At 44.3% G+C, this 21,071-nt stretch overlaps 1 protein-coding gene across 1 annotated transcript; it reads right to left on the bottom strand.

The window, feature by feature from the left end:
- Nucleotides 1-12,341: 12,341 nt before the first annotated feature.
- On the bottom strand, nt 12,342-17,308 carry LOC109749021 (proteasome subunit alpha type-7-A). The gene is made up of 3 exons (XM_020308017.2): nt 17,007-17,308; nt 16,485-16,899; nt 12,342-12,802 (listed from the first exon to the last, which is right to left on the bottom strand). The coding sequence occupies exons 1-3, from the start codon at nt 17,177-17,179 to the stop codon at nt 12,641-12,643; spliced, it is 750 nt and encodes a 249-aa protein (XP_020163606.1). The 5' UTR covers nt 17,180-17,308; the 3' UTR covers nt 12,342-12,640.
- Nucleotides 17,309-21,071: the final 3,763 nt, after the last annotated feature.

Genomic DNA, 21,071 nt, shown 5'->3' with positions numbered 1-21,071 from the left:
ACAGGTAGTAAAGGTAAATTCTCTCTATAGATATGATAAAGCTGAAATCCCTCCTACTAAGTTTGCTAGCCAATGTTTGGATGAGTTTGATAACTTTATGGTTAAGCAAGAAGATTTTAATGCTTATTTTGGTAGACAATTAAAACAAAATGCTTATATGATTGAACACTTGGGTGATTATATGTCTAGAGTTAAAAGTGAACTTAAACTCATTAGTAAACATGCTTATATGGTTACCACTCAAGTAGAACAAGTACTTAAAGCTCAAAATGATTTAATCAATGAATTGAATAATAAGAATAATGACTATGCTATTAGAGTGGCTACTAGAACTGGTAAAATGACTCAGGAACCTTTGTATCCTGAAGGCCACCCTAAGAGAATTGAGCAAGATTCTCAGAGAAATAATATAGATGCACCTAGTCCTTCTAAAAAGAAGAAAAAGAAAAATGATAGGACTTTGCATGCTTCTAGAGAACCTTTGCTGAAACACCTGAGAATCCAAATGATATTTCTATTTCTGATGCTGAAACACAATCTGGAAATGAACATGAACCTAGTGATAATGCTAATGATGATGTTCATGATGATGCTCAACCTAGCAATAATAATGATGTAGAAATTGAACCTGCTGTTGATCTTGATAACCCACAATCAAAGAATCAACGTTATGATAAGAAAGACTTTGTTGCTAGGAAACATGGTAAAGAAAGGGAGCCATGGGTTCAGAAACCCATGCCTTTTCCTCCCAAACCATCCAAGAAAAAGGATGATGAGGATTTTGAGCGCTTTACTGAAATGATTAGACCTATCTTCTTGCGTATGCGTTTGACTGATATGCTCAAAATGAATCCTTATGCTAAGTACATGAAAGAAATTGTTACTAAAAAGAAAGATACCGGAAGCTGAAATTTCCACCATGCTTGCTAATTACACTTTCAAGGGTGGAATACCTAAGAAACTTGGAGATCCAGGAGTACCAACTATACCATGCTCCATTAAAAGAAACTATGTTAAAACTGCTTTATGTGATCTTGGAGCCGGTGTTAGTGTTATGCCTCTCTCTTTATATCATAGACTTGATTTGAATAAGTTGACACCTACTGAAATATCTTTGCAAATGGCCGATAAATCAACTGCTATACCTGTCGGTATTTGTGAGGATGTGCCTGTTGTGGTTGCAAACGTTACTATTTTAACGGACTTTGTTATTCTTGATATTCCCGAGTATGATAGTATGTCTATTATTCTTGGAAGACCTTTTTTGAATACTGCAGGGGCTGTTATTGATTGCAACAAAGGCAATGTCACTTTTCATATTAATGGTAATGAGCATACGGTACACTTTCCGAGGAAACAACCTCAAGTCCACAGTATCAATTCTATTGGAAAAATTCCATCGATTATTTTTGGAGGTTTTGAATTTCCTTTACCTACTGTCAAGAAGAAATATGATATTCTTATTATTGGGGATGTGCATATCCCCGTTGAGGTAACATAGTGTTATTCGAAATTTCTCCGGTTTCATGCGATTCGGAATGAGTTTGTTAACAAGACCTGATCAACCTTGTTAGTGGATTCCTTTTGATGAGCATGAGATGGATGAAATTAGAAAGCACAACCTTCTGTACCCTGTCTCTACTTTCTGTGATTTAGTTGAAATAAAGTAAAAATAGTATTTTTCTGTCTGTTTTCTGAATTATCTGTGCAATATAAAAATACCCCAAAAATAAAAGTTCTCCAAATGCCCTGCCAATTTAATATGATTTTTCTGGAATATTTGAGAATATCTGGCACTGAGAACATAGCAGGGGGAGCAAGCACCTGGCCACGAGGGTCCAGGGCGCGCCCACCCCTACAGGGCACCCCCCTGCCTCGTGGGCCCATGGTGGCTTCCCTCCACTTATTCCTGCACCCACACACTTCTTCTTCCTCCCAAAAAAAATCACTATCCGGCTCAAGCACGAGTTCTAGCTCATTTTGCTGCGATTTTCGATCTCCTTGCTCAAAGCACCTCTCACAAAACTGCTTGGAGGGATTGTTCCTTGGTATGTGACTCCTCCATTGGTCCAATTAGTTTTTGTTCTAGTGCTTTATTCATTGCAAATTTGTGTTGCCTAGGTGACCATGTTCTTGAGCTTGCATGTCAAATTTATATGGTTCCAAGTAGTTCTAATGCATGATATAGGCTCTAGGAACTTGTAGGAGTGGTTGCTATCAATTTTGTTGAGCTTGGTTCACTTTTATTTTGAAGTTACTAAAAATTTCAGAAATTTTTCACAGGAAGAAATATGCTTAGGAAAATGTACCAAGGTGGTTCTTCAAGGAAAAAAGGACCCAGTCTTGCAATGCGTGATGCCGATGATGAGCCACCAAGGAACGCTCCAGTGCGGGCTTGTGAATGGCCTTTAGAGGACTTCATGGATCGAGCAGGAATTAAGGACAAATTTAATGCATATTTGCGTAACACCGATCTTGTGAGCTTCGAGGCAGAAAAGTGCCGCCAGTACCACTATCTCACTAGTTCCTTTGTGAGGAGGTTTGAATTTTCATCTTCACGCAATTCTCAAACTGTTCTGTTTGATCTTTATGAAAAATCTTATACTATGGACTTAGAGGATTTTACTACTGCTTGCAAACTTCCACAATGGGGTAGTGCTAGTGAACCTCGCAAATCTGAATTTAGAGATTTCCTTGCTAGTATAACTGTGGGGGAATCTAGAGACATAGCCCAAGCTACCATAGGGAGCATTCATTTTCCTGCTATACATTATTTTGCTCTCTTCATAGGTAGGTGCATAAATGGTAAAGATGAAGCATGTCATATGTGTGTCCCTGACCTCAGTATTCTTAGGAGTGCCGTGTTAGGAGATAAATCTTATAATTTGGGATCCATTGTTCCACGTAGGTTGCATCATAATAGATTTAATGGAGATTTATTTGGTGGAATTTATGTAACCCGCTTAGGTGATTTTCTTGATGTAAGCATACGTGATGATGATATTGAATTGCCTCCTACTTATCTAGACTTTAATGCTATGGTTCACCATCATTTTATTGAGAGGAATGAACCACCTCTCCAGTACCGACTAATCTTTGACAGGCGTCATGCTGTCAATATTGTTCTCCCTGCTCCTGCTCTCTTTGACTTTCAGGCAAAGGGGAGACATTTTATAACCACGGAGGAGGCAAATTAGTACGAAAGGAGGACGAGGGCAGCTCGCCTCCAAGCTGCAGCCCACGATGCAATAGCCGCTGCATCTCAGTACCACCCCAACTACAACTTTGGATATCCGCCCAGCCATCTGTGGCAATAAACCAACTTAGGCCAAAAGCCTAAGCTTGGGGGAGTACGTATCTCTCACCGACATTACATTTATGTTCACACACTCATTGCTAGATGTTGGTGCTCATACTTTTTCACTGTAATATCCATGCTAGTTTATTTTCTTTTTCTTGCTTTCTTCTTGTGTGTTTGATAAACCTTAAGAAAACCAAAAAAAATTAGTAATAGTTTTTAGTTAGTTTACCTTTCTTGCTGTAGTAGTAATAATTAAAAAGAAAACCCAAAAAGATTTCCCGTTCTTCTTTTGCTTGTTGGGAGCTTTCCCGTGTAAATAGTTTTATTTCTTTTCTTTTCTTTGGGGGTCGATAGGAGAAGACCATAATTAAATTGTTGAAGTGGCTCTTATATGCAGTATTGTTGATTTAACCGAGAGCCCATGTTACCTTGTCTTCTCCTGTTTATTGAATGCTTGCAGATTCCAGCTTAGTCCAATGCACGTGCACTCTTATTATTTTCACATCGTTCGGTCGTGCAAGTGAAAGGCAATTATGACGATATATGATGGACTGATTGAGATAAGAGAAGCTGGTATGAACTCGACCTCTCTTGTTTTTGTAAATATGATTAGTTCATCGTTCCCGATTCAGCCTATTATGAATAAACATGTTTGCAATGACAATTAGAGATTATAGTTGCTCGTGCCATGCTTGATTAGCTATGAGTTATAATGGTTTACCTTGCGTGCCAACATGCTATTAAAATGGTTGTGATGTGGTATAGTGGGGTGGTATCCTCCTTTGAATGATTTAAGTGACTCGACTTAGCACATGTTCACACATGTAGTTAAAACAAATCAACATAGCCTTCATGATATTTATGTTCATGGTGGATTATATCCTACTCATGCTTGCACTCAATGTTCATTAATTTTAATGCATGTTCATGACTGTTGTCGCTCTCTAGTTGGTTGCTTCCCAGTCTTTTGCAAGCCTTCACTTGTACTAAGCGGGAATACTGCTTGTGCATCCAATCCCTTAAACCCCAAAGTTATTCCATATGAGTCCACCATACCTTCCTATATGTGGTATCTACCTGCCGTTCCAAGTAAATTTGTATGTGCCAAACTCTAAACCTTCAAATGAAATTCTGTTTTGTATGCTCGAATAGCTCATGTATCAACTAGGGTTGTCCTTATCTTCCATGTTAGGCGGGTTATTCTCAAGAGGAGTGGACTCCGCTCCTCACTCACGAGAAAATGGCTGGTCACCGGGATGCCCAGTCCCATGCTTTATGCAAACTTAATCAAAATAATTGCAAACAACACTCCCCCAGGACTGTTGTTAGTTGGAGGCACTCGTTGTTTCGAGCAAGCCATGGATTGATGCTTGTTGGTGGAGGGGGAGTATAAACTTTACCATTCTATTTGGGAACCGCCTATAATGTGTGTAGCATGGAAGATATCGCCATCTCTCGTTTGTTATGTTGACAATGAAAGTATGCCGCTCAAAATATTATTTATCTCTATTTCAAAATCGAGCTCTGGCACCTCTACAAATCCCTGCTTCCCTCTGCGAAGGGCCTATCTATTTACTTTTATGTCGAGTCATCACCCTCTTATTAAAAAGCACCAGCTGGAGAGCACGGCTGTCATTTGCATCCATTACTATTAATTTATATTGGGTATGACTATGACTGGATCTCTTTTACGATGAATTACAATGTTTAGTCAGTCCTTGATCTTTAAAGGTGCTCTGGATTTATGTTTTGCGGTCTCAGAAAGGGCTAGCGAGATACCATCTTGTTATATCATATTATGATTGTTTTGAGAAAGTGTTGTCATCCGAGATTTATTATTATTGCTCGCTAGTTGATTATGCCGTTGACATGAGTAAACATGAGACCTAAATGTTATTGTGAATATGGTTAGTCATAATCTTTGCTGAAAATTGAATGCTGGCTTTACATATTTACAACAACAAGAGCAAACAGAGTTTGTAAAAGTTTTTCTTTATCACTTTCAGTTTATCAACTGAATTGCTTGAGGACAAGCATAGGTTTAAGCTTGGGGGAGTTGATACGTCTCCGTCGTATCTACTTTTCCAAACACTTTTGCCCTTGTTTTGGACTCTAACTTGCATGATTTGAATGGAACTAACCCGGACTGACGCTGTTTTCAGTAGAATTGCCATGGTGTTATTTATGTGCAGAAACAAAAGTTCTCGGAATGACCTGAAACTCCACAGAACTTATTTTTGGAAAATATTAAAAATATTGGCGAAAGAATCAAGGCCAGGGGGGCCACCACCTGTCCACGAGGGTGGGGGGCGCGCCTGCCCCCCTGGGCGCGCCCCCTGCCTCATGGGCCCCCTGTTGCTCCACCGACCTCAACTCCAACTCCATATATTCGTGTTCGGGGAGAAAAAATTCAGAGAGAAGGATTCATCGCGTTTTACGATATAGAGCCGCGGCCAAGCCCTAAAACCTCTCGGGAGGGCTGATCTGGAGTCCGTTCGGGGCTCCGGAGAGGGGAATCCGTCATCGTCGTCGTCATCAACAATCCCCCATCACCAATTTCATGATGCTCACCGCCGTGCGTGAGTAATTCCATCATAGGCTTGCTGGACGGTGATGGGTTGGATGAGATTTATCATGTAATCGAGTTAGTTTTGTTAGGGTTTGATCCCTAGTATCCACTATGTTCTGAGATTGATGTTGCTATGACTTTGCTATGCTTAATGCTTGTCACTAGGGCCCGAGTGCCATGATTTCAGATCTGAACCTATTATGTTTTCATGAATATATGTGAGTTCTTGATCCTATCTTGCAAGTCTATAGTCACCTACTATGTGTTATGATCCGGCAACCCCGAAATGACAATAATCGGGACCACTCCCGGTGATGACCGTAGTTTGAGGAGTTCATGTATTCACTATGTGTTAATGCTTTGGTCCGGTACTCTATTAAAAGGAGGCCTTAATATCCCTTAGTTTCCGCTAGGACCCCGCTGCCACGGGAGGGTAGGACAAAATATGTCATGCAAGTTCTTTTCCATAAGCACGTATGACTATATTCGGAATACATGCCTACATTATATTGATGAATTGGAGCTAGTTCTGTGTCACCCTATGTTATGACTGTTACATGATGAACCGCATCCGGCATAATTCTCCATCACCGATCCAATGCCTACGAGCTTTTCACATATCGTTCTCCGCTTATTTACTTTTCCGTAGCTACTGTTACAATCACTACAAAACCCAAAAATATTACTTTTGCTTTCGTTACCGTTAATTCCATACTACTTTTCTACTAAATACTTTGCTGCAGATATTAAGTTATCCATGTGTGGTTGAATTGACAACTCAACTGCTAATACTTGAGAATATTCTTTGGCTCCCCTTGTGTCGAATCAATAAATTTGGGTTGAATACTCTACCCTCGAAAATTGTTGCGATCCCCTATACTTGTGGGTTATCAGTGGCACACCTAGCGGTGCATCAAGGCATAATTCTTCTGTGCAGCAATGAGGATAATCCTTAAGTTACAGACCAGTCTGTGTAGTTGCTACCATTATCTTTCAACTTAGTTTTCTCTTGGAACGCATTAAAATTCAAGGGAACGGTAGCACGGGCCATTGATCTACAACATAGATATGCAAAAACTATCAGGACTAAGTTCATGATAAATTAAGTTCAATTAATCATATTACTTAAGAACTCCTACTTGGAAAGACATCCCTCGAGTCATCTAAATGATCACGTGATCCATATCAACTAAACCATGTCCGATCATCACGTGAGATGGAGTAGTCTTCAATGGTGAACATCTCTATGTTGATCATATCTACTATATGATTCACGTTCGACCTTTCGGTCTCCGGTATTCCGAGGCCATTTCTGTACATGCTAGGCTCGTCAAGTTTAACCCGAGTATTCCGCATGTGCAAAACTGTCTTGCACCCGTTGTGTGTGAACATAGAGCTTATCACACCCGATCATCACGTGGTGTCTCGGCATGACGAACTGTCTCAACGGTGCATACTCAGGGAGAACACTATACCTTGACATTTTTGTAAGGGATCATCTTATAATGCTACTGTCGTACTAAGCAAAATAAGATGGATAAAAGATAAACATCACATGCAATCAAAATATGTGACATGGTATGGCCATCATCATCTTGTGCCTTTGATCTCCATCTCCAAAGCACCGTCATGATTTCCATCGTCACCGGCTTGACACCTTGATCTCCATCGTAACGTCGTGGTCGTCTCGCCAACTATTGCTTCTACAACTATCACTAACGCATAGTGATAAAGTAAAGCAATTACATGGCGTTTGCATTTCAAACAATAAAGCGACAACCATAAGGCTCCTGCCAATTGCCGATAACTTTTACAAAAACATGATCATATCATATAATGACGTATATCACATCATGTCTTGACCATATCACATCACAACATGCCCTGCAAAAACAAGTTAGACGTCCTCTACTTTGTTGTTGCAAGTTTCACGTGGCTGCTACGGGCTTCTAGTAAGAACCGTTCTTACCTACGCATCAAAACCACAACGGTGATTTATCAAGTTTGCTGTTTTAACCTTCAACAAGGACCGGCCGCAGTCAAATTCGATTCAACTAAAGTTGGAGAAACAGATACCCGCCAGCCACCTTTATGCAAAACTAGTTGCATGTCTGTCGGTGGAACCGGTCTCATGAACGTGGTCATCTAAGGTTGGTCCGGGCCGCTTCATCCAACAATACCGCCGAATCAAAATAAGACATTGGTGCTAAGCAGTATGATGATCACCGCCCACTGCTCTTTGTGTTCTACTCGTGCATATCATCTAAGCATAGACCTGGCTCTGATACCACTGTTGGAAAACGTAGCATGCAATTTCAAAAAAATTACTATGCTCACGCAAGATCTATCTAGGAGATGCATAGCAACAAGAAGGGGAGAGTATGTCCACGTACCCTCGTAGGCCTAAAGCGGAAGCGTTTGACAACACGGTTGATGTATTCGAACTTCTTCTCGTTCCGACCGATCGAGCACCGAACGTACGGCACCTCCGAGTTCTGCACACGTTCAGCTCGATGACGTCCCTCAAACTCTTGATCCAGCAAAGTGTCGAGGGAGAGTTCCGTCAGCACGACGGCGTGGTGACGGTGATGGTGAAGTAATCCGCGCAGGGCTTCGCCTAAGCACTACGTGAATATGACCGGAGGCGTAAACTGTGGAGAGGGGCGCCGCACACGGCTAGGAATCAATGTTGTGTGTTCTAGTGGTGCCCCCCCCCTCATATATATAGGTTGGAGGGGAGGAGAGGCAGCCAAGGGGGCACCCCAAGTAGGAGGAATCCTACTTGGGCACCTCCCAATTCGGCCTCCCCCTTCCATATTCATCCGGAGGGAGAAGGAAGGAGGAGGGATGAGAGAAGGAAGGGGGAGGCCGAATTGCTCCCCTTCCTTTCTCTCTTCCCCTCTTTCCTTCCCCCCTTTTTTGGCCTACATGGGGCGCGTATGTCCCCTTCTTGGCCCATTAGGCCCATGTGGTTGCTGGGGGGATGCCCGGAACCCCTTCCGGTGACCCGATATGTACCCGGTACCCCCAGAACACTTCCGGTGTCCGAATATCATCGTCCTATATATGAATCTTTACCTCTTGACCATTTCAAGACTCCTCGTCATGTCTGTGATCTAATCCGGACTCCGAACAACAATCGGTCACCAAATCACATAACTCATATAATACAAAATCACCATCGAACGTTAAGCATGCGGACCCTACGGGTTAGAGAACTATGTAGACATGACCGAGACACCTCTCCGGTCAATACCCAATAGCGGAACCTGGATGCTCATATTGGTTCCCACATATTCTACGAAGAACTTTATCGGTCGTACCGTAATGACAACATACGTTATTCCCTTTGTCATCGGTATGTTACTTGCCCGAGATTCGATCGTCGGTATCTTCATACCTAGTTCAATCTCGTTACTGGCAAGTCTCTTTACTCATTCTGTAATGCATCATCCCGCAACTAACTCATTAGTCACATTGCTTGCAAGGCTTATTATGATGTGCACTACCGAGAGGGCCCAGAGATACCTCTCCGATACTCGGAATGACAAATCCTAACCTTGATCTATGACAACCCAACAAACACCTTCGGAGATACCTGTAGAGCATCTTTATAATCACCCAGTTACGTTGTGACGTTTGATAGCACACAAGGTATTCCTCCGGTATCCGGGAGTTGCATAATCTCATAGTCAAAAGAATATGTATATGACATGAGGAAAGCAATAGCAATAAAACTTAACGATCATTATGCTAAGCTAACGGATGTGTCTTGTCCATCACATCATTCTCCTAATGATGTGATCCCGTTCATCAAATGCAACACATGTCTATGGTTAGAAAACTTAACCATCTTTGATTAACGAGCTAGTCTAGTAGAGGCTTACTAGGGACACGGTGTTTTGTCTATGTATCCACACATGTATCAAGTTTCCGGTTAATACTATTCTAGCATGAATAATAAACATTTATCATGATATAAGGAAATATAAATAACAACTTTATTATTGCCTCTAGGGCATATTTCCTTCACAGATCGTAGCCAAACGGCTGTTTTAACACAGACACGTCCCATTCTAGCTAGTTTGTTACTAACTTGATTACTCTCCCTCCTAATGGCTCTGGCCTTCACTTCTCAGGTGCAGATCGAAGCCAAACGACAGTTTTAACATAGGCACATCCTATTCTAGCTAGCTCGTTACTAACTTGATTACTCTCCCTCCTAATGGCTCTAACCTTTACTTCTCTTCCACCACAAATACTCGCTTTAATCTCATGAACGAGGCCTACATTTGGTGACCGCTCTATAGACTTGTGTGTGAGCATAGCAGCAGCCTCTGAGCCGTCCGTCTCGAGGATGAATGGTGCTGAGCTCCACTCCATAGCAAGGGCAACCCCTTCTCTGCATGCTTCAAGTTTAGCTGCTAGTGCATTATTGCATGTGAACATGTAGCGGCAAGATGAAAAAACGATATGGCCCTTCGTGATGCCTCGGTTGTTGGCACCTCCTTCTCATGTGTGATCTCATTTCGGACATATGCCATGAGCGCCACATAGTCATCAGTAGAGCCATTGTGAGGTGTCGGTGAACGGCTCCAACACCTCGAACAGCCACTCCGGGCCTGTGTTGCAAACAGAGCTGATATCTGGCAGCGGCCAATCCTGTGCCATGGCACGCCATAGGTCCACCGCACGAGGGCACCTACACATAGTATGGAAGCCATCCTCGCATTCCATTCCACAACATATGTTAGATGGTTCCAAGTGACGAGAACATTTGTTGGACCAAGTGGCCAGAGAGTTAGTCGCGAGCCGCCATGCAAAGACGCATACCTTAGGGGGGGCAAGGCACCCCCATATGATCTTCCAGATGGTGCGACGACCATCCAACGCCTTGCTCGTGGCCCAAGCCGATGAGCGCTCGCGCTTGTCCATGGCTAGGCAGTATGCCGAACGAACCGTAAAGATGTCGTTCTTCTCTGGCGCCCAAGCGAGAGTGTCGTCGAAGCCACGGGGGCAAGCCCGGATGCGTGTGATGACGCCAATGCGACTGGGAGGATGTGTCGACGAAGAAGGTCCAGCCGCCATGCCCCGCGCTCATCAAGAAGATCTGGCACTCGTCTCAGCCGGCATGTGCCCTGCGATGTGATGAGATTCCCTCCATGCTCCCTCGGTGGCCACCTATCTCGCCAAATGTGGATATTTTCGCCATTAGCAACGCGCCAATCAGCCCTTTCTTCAGAAGTCCGAGGCCGCGTTGGATGCCCTACCAAGATGCCGAAGCACTACCGGAAAAAACGTATCCTCAAGGCACCCATCAGGATAGTACCGAGCTTTTAGAACCACATAGCAACTTAGCATGCCTTATAAATTTACTTTTTTGCGGTGGAGTTATAAACAGATCTTTACTTTTTGCGGTGGAGTTACAGATAAATCCTTTGGGTATTCTTAGAAAAGACAAACACTACTGATAGGCAACTGATGTATGTGTCTACTGTAAACACAGAAATGGACATGTCTGGCTCCACCAGAGTGTGTGCATCGATCCCATTCGAATCCAGTGGCGACGCCGACGCATACATACAGCGGCTTTACAACGATGGCAACCACGGCAGCTACCAACCTGGATACCCCTCATCCGACCCAGTCACTGGATCACCTCCGTATCTTCTCCGGCTCTGCGCTACTACCGGCAATGCTTATCCCTGCCCCGTCACCGCCGTAAAGGCGCTTGCTTCCTTCCTTGCTCGACCAAACCGCATACAAAAATGACAGTTGATCTCACGCTTACTCAGCTACGTGCGCGAGAATATTCCGTGCTTAATTAGTTTGATAATCCGATACCGTATGAGGATGGAAATAAACCAGGTGTAGATTCTTGGCGGTTTGTGATGGGGTTGGCCAATTTCGTGCTTGATGTCGTCCGCGATGGCGACGGTAATGGTTATCATGTATTCAATCAGTGGGAGTAATAACGACAGGCGCAACTGGCCAAGCTGAATTAGGTAGGCTGCCTGTGGCTGGTGTTTGTTTTCCTTTCCGTTTCCTGTCGTGTTCTCCTTGCGGCGCGGGGCCCGGGTGACATGACATGCATGGGAGTGGGTGATGGTTGGTTGGTCAGCTATAGCTGCTGACGTTGGGGCGGTGGCCTTGCTTCTTATCCATCTCATCTCTTTGGAGTTTCTTGGTCTAGCAATAGCAAAGGCTTTCGATGGGATCATGTTTTCTGTATTGCTTCTTTGGAAAGAACACACAATTCCTGTTTGTTAAACAAACGACAACTAACTAGGTGGTTGCTATGTGGCGTTCTCATTGCCTCGTACATACGCCCGTTGCAGTAATCCTTTTTTCCCTTGAACCTGTAGCGTGGATCTTTTTAAGAAAAAAAATACTTCACACCTAGTGCCGGTATGAAACTAGTATATTTTTAAGGAAAAGTAAAGAAAAAAGAAGTTCCGTATACACCAGCCCTTGCTGCTCCAATCCCTCAGCTTTTTTTTTATTTTTTTTGAGCGGTTCCAATCCTTCAGCTAGCTCCAAGGATCCAATGTGCAACGCCTTCTACGGCCTTCCCGCAACATGACGGGATCAAGCCCATTAGTCCAAGCACCTCCCTCGGCAACAAATAAACCACCCCTAAAACAAAGCAACAAATAAACCACCCTCGGCCAAACAAGTTCTTCGGAAACAGTTAAAACAAGCAGACAAGCTGTGAACATAAACAGAGCTAGAGGAGCCATGTGCCGCGACTGTGCTAAATCATTAGTACATTATGTGTCTTTCGGGCCACCCTTCTTCGCAGCCTCAGCAGCGGCCTTCTCTGCTTCAATCTCAGCAACATACTCATCGATCTCCTCTTCCTCAAGCTGGCGAAGACCATCTTTGTGCGTCATCACAGCAATCTCAATGTTCTTGCCACCACTCTCGACAACCTACAGAGAAGGGGGGAGATCAATTCAGTGTTATTGGGCCAATATAAATGGAAGACAAACCAAATATTCAGGCTAGGCTGAAGATACAAGAGGATATGCATTTCAACATATGATTAATTGTGATAAATTATGATGTTAATTTGAGATGTTATCTTAGATGGAAAAACTTGAGATATTATTCAACACAGATTTAAGCTGAAGATACAAGAGGATATGCCACTCTCGGCAATCTACAGAGAAGGGGGAGATCAAATCAGTGTCATAGAGACAATTATCAATAGAAGACAAACCAAAGATTTATTCTGAAGATACAAGAGGATATGCATTTAAACATGGGATTAATTGTGTCAATTGTCATGTTAACTTAAGAATATGCTAGGCAGAGCCAGCGAAAGCCTAGAGCTAATCCAGGTTAAACACTGTATTCTCATGTAATGTTTGCACTTCCCACTAGGATTTTACATGGATTCTCTGGGGCAACACCGCAACAGGCATGGCTGCCCCAGACATATTATCTCTGTCCCTATCTGAGATGGAAAATGTCACCTATCCGGTACATATTTTTTGGGATGGCAGATATGCATTTGCCTCTAAAGGAGTAGGGCCTTTTGGTGACCGAGCTCCATGTAGCCCTTTATTTTTGAAAAATTCAAAATTCAAACTTCCCGGCTTCAAAAAAATCTAAATGCTAGTATACAAGGATGAAATGTATATGTGTGTAAAAATTCAGGATGAAATATCTTGAAATGCAACCTGTACAAAAAAGACAAATTTCTGGACTTTTAGTGATCTAAACACTCTTATATTTCTTTACGGAGGGAGTATCATGTGTTAATAAGGCCCAGATTTTTTTTTTGCACAGCCCTCATTTCAACATATTTTGTTCTGAAAATTTACACACATGCACATTCTGCCTTCATGTATATCTGTATTTTTTCAGAATTTTTTGAAATGTAAAAAATTGAATTCTGATGAATTTTGAATTTTGCAAAAGGAGGCCTCCATGGAGCTCGGCCTCCAAAAGCAATTTTCGCCTCTAAAGATACTACAAAGACTACACAGTTATACATCTTATATGCGCTACAGTACTTCTGGGTAACCCCTGCCAGCCAATACTCCCTCAGTACCAGAATATAAGATGTTATGACAACCAATATATGAGTACATTAGTTGTAATAACATCTTATATTATAGGACAGAGGGAGTAGCTTTGTTTCACTAAATGAGTCACAAAGCATGCCAATTACATAATATGCAATGATACACAAGTACAAAAGCAACAATACAGAGTCAACACAGTTACATCCTCTGTATGCTATACAAAAGCAACAAGGAAATTTGCAAACCACAGCCAAGTTTTCAAGATTTGACGTACACAAGTAATTAGAGCATCTACAACCGTGGCTGCCTAATTTGGGGCCCTATACGCCCGCGGACGTGTCCGGGCACGTACGCGGACAGTGACCGAGCAGCCCACATTTGTCCCAGTCCACAACCACACCCCATATTTGTCCGTCCCCAAATCCATACAAAAGCATGCAAACTACGTAGATTATCATAGAACATAGCAATCCGACGTAGATAGGCATAGGCGTTGGCGGTGGATGGAGCGTCGTCGTCAGTCGTGCCACGGTCCAAGGAGGACGAGGAGGAGGAGATGATCAACGTCATGCGACAGGCGACGCGGGGCTGCTCCCTGCCTCGCCAACCTCTCGAACTCCTTGAGCCCGATGCGGAACACCACCACATTTTGCGGCGCCGTTGACGGGCGTCCGTCTCTGCCGAGGTGTACGAGCGGCGCATGGCATCACAGAGGGCCTCGTTGTCGTCGCTGGCGGGCGGTGGCGGCTCTGGCGTAGATCTGCAAGACCCGCAGACAAAGCGGATGGAGGTGGCCTGCGCGGCCCTCTGCAGTGATACGCGTGGCCCTCAGACTCCAACTGCCTTGCAGGCACGAGCAACCAGCACTGACCAAGAGGAGCAGCTGCTGGCGGTGCCGGCGCCACTGATCGCCCTGCCGCCTAACCGGGGAAGGCACGGACCGCGTCGTGCGGCGGCGGAGCGCGGAGCTGCAACTACCCACCCGGGCCGCCGGCGACACCGGCGAGGAGGAGCTCCCGCCCCGGTCCATCCGCGAGTGGCGGAGGGTAATGCGGAGTGCTAGCTCCTCGTCGTCCGGCACGGACGAGCTCGAGGAGTCCACAGCGAGCGTCGCCCAGTCGATCTCGTCGGAATCGCTGCCGGATCCGTTCCCGGCCATGGCGGAGGGGAGGGGATAGGGTGGAGAGAGGAAGGGGAGGAGACGGCAGTGGAGAGGAGAGGTCAAGAGAGTGAGGTTTGACTAGGGTTCGATCGTCCGGCTGAGGTATTTGTGGGGACGGTGTGGGCCATAGTGGGCCGGTCTGACGTGGCGGCGGTGTCCAGACACGTCTGGGCCTTCCCATAACTGCCCCACATATGGGCTGGGTATGGGGGTCGCCGGACAACTCTGACGTTTGGGCTGCGTTTGAGGAGGCCGGTGTGGCTTCTTTCTGTCCAGGCAGTGACCGGACAGGCTGACCGGGCGTTTGGGGCGGATATGGGGCGTCCGGTTGTCAATGCTCTTAGACTATTGACATGACAGAACCAACTTTTGAAAGATAATTATACTCAAATACTCTCTCTTTAAAGTTTTATAAGACGTTTTAGGCCACTCAGAGGGAGTACTTGCAATAACATACAATACAAGTGCAGATGAAATTGGCATTGCAAGTTGCTGAGACTGCAGGAGCAAAACAACAGACGACGCCTATGAGCATGTACTCTTGTTAGTACAGTACAGACGAACAAGTATCACCCTAAAGTGGCAAGCACACGTGAGAGTCACTCCTATCTCACTCAATTTTAGTTTCATTGCGATTTGAATGCAGTCGATAGAAACAGATGTAGGAACTTGATCTAGCTTTGTACTAAAGTGAGCTTTATAACAAGTAAACCATGACTAACAACAAGCACTTTGCTGGCTGAGCAAAGAGAATGCACATAAACTCTAGACATGAGCATTCCAATTAGATCAGTCAATTGGCATATAATCACTTGAAAGAATTAAAATAAATTCCTCCCCCATTTGTCATATGTTAGAACAAGCATCAGGAAACTGACCTAAGTTACTGATATAATTTTAAAAAAATCTTCACATGAGCAGTTACTGATATAATATTTTGAATGCAACAAGCATCAGGAAACTGACCTAAGTTTGTATTAAAAGTGAGTTCTATAACCAGTAAAGCATGACTAACACCAAGCACTTCGCTTGTTGATAAAACAAAAGAACACACAGAAACTCTAGACATGAGCATTCCACTGACACCTTGAGTAAGGGCAGCTAAGTTCCATTGTCAGCACCGCATGGTGCGGCAATTAATCAGTCAATTGAGATATTATCATTCAAAAGAATGAAAATGTGTCATCCTCATATGGTTAGTTTTTTTGACAGTGTGCCCTTCTCCTATGCTAATTACTCTCCATAGTCCATTTGGCATCTCTTAGAGCATCTGTCCTCAGATGAGCCATTACCATTTTTTGGATTGACACAATTATTGGTATTCTGCTTCTCGCACTCTTAACAAAAATACAATAAAATGGCAGTATGATTCTAGCTCCTGGTCGGATATGATAATTTTTTGTGAGCTACGTAGTATACCTCAAGGAGGGCTCGGATGGTAAGCTTGATGGTCTCCTTGCCGGACGTCTCCTTGTAATTCTTCTCAAGGAACTCGCGCATGGAGTTGGAGTTGCGGCCGGTGGCGTTGGCCTTCCAGGCGGAGAAGGTGCCGGAGGGGTCGGTCTGGTACAGCGCCGGCTTCTCAGTATAGGGGTCGAAGCCAACTATAAGCGTGGAGAGCCCGAACGGGCGCACCCCTCCGCTCTGCGTGTACTTCTGCTGCAGGCCGGCGATGTAGCGCGTGATGTACTCGACAGTGACGGGGTCCTCGACGGTGAGGCGGTGGCTCTGGCACTCGACGCGCGCCCGGTTGATCAGCACGCGCGCGTCCGCCTTGAGACCCGCGCAGGCCAGCGCGATGTGGGTGTCCAGGCTCGCGATCTTGCGCACGGACCTGGGAAATTCGAGGGAGGGGGGATTTCCGGTTAGAAAACCATGAGATCCGGTCGATCCCGCGGCGCACGCGCGGGGAGGGAGGAACGGGCGGGTTAGGTCGCCTACCTGGAGTCCTGGAGCTTGGGGGTGGACTTCTTCTCGACACCGAGGACGACGGTGTCGACGCCTCGGACGCCGACGGCGGCGTTGCCCTTGCGGACGGCCTCGAGGGCGTACTCAACCTGGAAGAGGTGGCCGTCGGGGGAGAAGACGGTGATCGCTCGGTCGTAGCGGGCCATCGGTGCTGGTGCGCGTCGTCGCCGGTGAGAGAGGCTTTCGCTTTGGGAGTTCCGGTGCGTATGCTGTTTACTTTCGCAGTCCGGCACGGCCACTGAGACTCTGTTCTGTCCTTTCTTGCGAGAGAAGGAGGTAAACTACATAGGCAAGACTTATTCCTCCAAGGGCTCCTTTGATTATTTTCGTAGAAATTTAGAGGAATAGAATCCTTTAAAAAAATCCTACGTTTGTGTTTGATTCATATGATTGAATTAAATTTTATAGGAATTTTTCCTAAGATTTTCCTCAATCATTTCCTATTGGGTTTCTAGCATCCACTCAAAACTCTTTGAAAGAACTCTTTTATTTTTCCACAAACAATCCCAAATCATCCAGGACTGAGATGAAAATGGCATTTCAATCATATGTGTGTTTCTTGTTGTATTTTTAGAATCATGTGAATCAAAGAGGCTCTAAAAGAATACAGTATGGATTCCGAGCACGTGAACTCGTTTGATCCGGTTTTGACTCTAATTCAGTTTCAAGTCCCGGAGGATGAAGACTGCACTTCTCACCTGAAACTACTAGTCCGGCCCAAATTGAAATCAATCTGGAGCCGCGTGAGAACTCCGTCCAGGTCCCAAAGAACCGTTGGTTCCTCATAGGAATGCGACAAAAATTAAAAAAAATAAGGACACACAAGCTCCACAAGCTATACAAGAATGAAGGCCGCATATGCATACGTCTCGCGACAGCCTCCATATGCACGCGATGCTCTTGCGCCTCTGAGTTGGGCGGACGTGTCGAACAACGAGTTTTGATGCTACACAACGTCCTCCTCGGACTTCTTGCAAAACTCATTGCGATTCTGAAGCTCCATCTCAAGGGCCTCGTCCTCATTAGCGAAGCGACTAGGGACCATTTATGACAGTGATCATACAATGTATGTCTCACAAACAAGTCACATACTTGTTGATACGCATCATTAATAACGTTCAAGGACTATAATTATTCATAAACACATTTAGAAAATATCATCATGCATGATTGCCACTAAGACATATCATCAACACATGCACGCTCCAAATTCCCATTGGCCCGCCGTGGGGCCTCAAGTCGTTCACGCAACTTTGAGTTCTCAGAGGCCAGCTTGTTGTTTTGGTATGTCAGCCCCTGCAAAGAAGATGAAGACATATTTAACTACATCAATGGCTAAATAGGCGAAGGGCACCATTAAAGAAGAACTAGGCCCGATTCCAGGCTGAATCCGCACATAGTCCCAAGAGCTACAACTACCATAAGCACAAAGCACATGACAAATACATGAAGGACTTGTCGTAAATATCGGGCTCCACCGATAGGCCATGCCTCCGGATGGAGTAGAAGAGCTTCATCTCATCGCCAGCCTGTCCATGGCAGTCCTGGTCTCTTCTGGCACATCCGCCCTCAGGTCGCTCCTCTTTGGGAGGAGAGACGACAGCGACACCACGGATGAATCTGCCGCCAACTTCCTCTTCTTCTTCCTCACCTTCGGGGAGTAGCCTCCATCTTCGAGACATCGACGGCGGACTTCAATATAAAAGTAAAATTACCGGCAAACGCTTCTTTTTTTCCTTTTTCAAATTGAGGGGCATCTAACCATGCATGCATCATTCCACCATGTGACGGCAATGTTTATAGAACTCAAGCATGTGGTTGAAATATCAATTATGTTTTCATAAATACCAAAAAGAACAAGGAAATAAATGCCCTTTCACCTGCAATGGAGCAGGACGAAAAGGTTGTTGCTCGCAAGCTTAACAAGCACTCAAAAGTTCAACTCGTTAGTTCATGAACCAAGTTGACAATCAATTTTCTGGACGAGCTTAACGAGAGAGCTCACATGTTTCACGAGCAACTCATTTGGCTCGTTATTAATCCCAAGGGTCCTGCCATCTGGCCCATTACTAATTATCAAGGCTCGAATGCTCAACCCAATATAATTATTGCTAGTTAAATCAAAACCATCATTAAGTGCGGGACAAGAACTGCCGCCAAGAAAACCTAGATCATCTACAACCACTTCCTTCCCCTCTCGCTGTCGCCAGAGTGTGTTATTGGGCAAATCCCATGCCGCTTTGGTAGAGAGGTCCTACTTGTGGATGGTGTCTTGTTGCATCGATTTGGCGAGGGGTCTCTGTGTCTTGGTCGGGGCTACAGGACAGCGGTGTTGCCCTGGTTTAGGAATAATGCCCTCCTCGTCCTATCCTCGTTCTTTCAAGTGGTTAGCGCCGGTGGATGGCATGCGGAGGTGTGCCTCCAACGGAACTTCCTGGATCCGTTCGGTTTTGGTCTCTGGTGGATCCGCCTGGATTCGGTCGGCAGATTCGGTCGGCGTTCATGGTGTGTGGAATATCTACATGATCTTTACGATGTCTTCTTCTCTGGGGCGACTATTTGCTATGAAGATTGTGGCATTTGGCGTCTTCTGGTTTACATCAACGACTTGTCGGACACTGTTTCTACAAGCTTTTGAGTTTAAATATGTTTGCTCCGCCGAGGTGGAGGCCAAGAGGCAACATCGAACTTTGCTCATGGTGCGCAACCAATGGATGTAGGAGGAGTAAGATTTTGGCACACAAGGAATTTGATGTATTTTTTTGTGTAAGGGTGTGTTCGCAAAGACTGTGATACAGTTATTGTACTCCTTTCGTTCCACAATGTAGTGTATATAGATTTTTTTTTTCAAAATTCAAGCTTATCAAACTTTGACCAAGTTTATAGAGAAAGCTATCTATATCTATAATACACACATGTATATTACCAAAATATAACTCATAATGTATCCAACGATATGTATTTGGTATTCTAGATGTACCTATTTTTCTTTATAGAATATGATCAAAGTTTGCATAGTGTGACTTTTGGTAAAACCTATATGCACTACATTTGGAGTGGAGGAAGTATGACTTTAGGCCTTTCTGAAAGCAAAAAAGAATGCTCTCTATATACTTAACTTGAGGTCATCCATGTTCAAATACTCCCTTCGGTCCTTTTTACTCTGTATATAAGAATTGTCTGAAGTCAAACTTCATAAAGTTTAACCATATTTATATGAAAAAATATCAACATCTACCATGCTAAAGTTATACAATATGAAAAAAAACTTAAGTCATGACGCATCTACTGATATTGATTTCACATTATGAATGTTGGTATTTTTTTCTATTAAGTTTGTCAAACTTTACGTGGCTTGACTTCATACAAATCTTATATGCGAACTAAAAAGGACCGGAGGAGTAGACGGTTGACTAATCATTGATGTTCAAACCATGAAGTCATCCATGTTCAAACTTTTTTCTATTGTGCTACTATTTTGAAAGTTTCAATTTTGGGAAAGGTTGTTGCAGTTCTGCTCAGCTACATGTTTAACTATTCTCTAAATGTCAAAATTTTGAATATGTGATGCAATGCTTTTGTGTTGTTTCCAACTTCACCGGTACACGTGAGCACTCAACTTAATGAGTGTTAGAGCATCTCCAGCCGTTGGCCCCCTCAAGAGGCATAAAAATCGCCGCCTGGGGGCGAGCCGGCAGTAGAGTCGGCACTGGGGGCGGTTGGGCATCCAGCCGTCGCCCCCAGGTCGTCCCCAGGCGCCGATATCGGCCCATTCGCGGCCGCTTTTCGGCCGAGATAAATAGAAAAATGGCCCGATATCGGCGAAAAACCGCCCATATTCGGCGTGGTTCGGCGTTGAATTCTCAACATAAATATTTTTTTATCACATATTTCACCGCAGAAAATCAAATAATTCAACAAAATAGTGCAACAACAAATAGTTCAATACAAATTATATAGTTCAACAAATAAAAACTCATATTTCATCACACATCGAGCTAGGCGTCGCCCTTGATCCTCCATAGGTGCTCCACCAGA

The sequence above is a fragment of the Aegilops tauschii genome, chromosome 7 (genome assembly GCF_002575655.3).
Source record: "Aegilops tauschii subsp. strangulata cultivar AL8/78 chromosome 7, Aet v6.0, whole genome shotgun sequence".
Taxonomy (NCBI): domain Eukaryota; kingdom Viridiplantae; phylum Streptophyta; class Magnoliopsida; order Poales; family Poaceae; genus Aegilops; species Aegilops tauschii.
This window is presented reverse-complemented; position numbering and strand designations above follow the sequence as displayed.

Coding starts and splice junctions, on each gene's coding strand:
- LOC109749021 (XM_020308017.2), bottom strand. CDS start 17,179: ATGGCCCGCTACGACCGAGCGATCACCGTCTTCTCCCCCGACGGCCAC. Junction 16,900..17,006: donor CCCAAGCTCCAGGACTCCAG/GTAGGCGACCTA, acceptor CGAATTTCCCAG/GTCCGTGCGCAAGATCGCGA. Junction 12,803..16,484: donor CCATCCGAGCCCTCCTTGAG/GTATACTACGTA, acceptor CCTTCTCTGTAG/GTTGTCGAGAGTGGTGGCAA.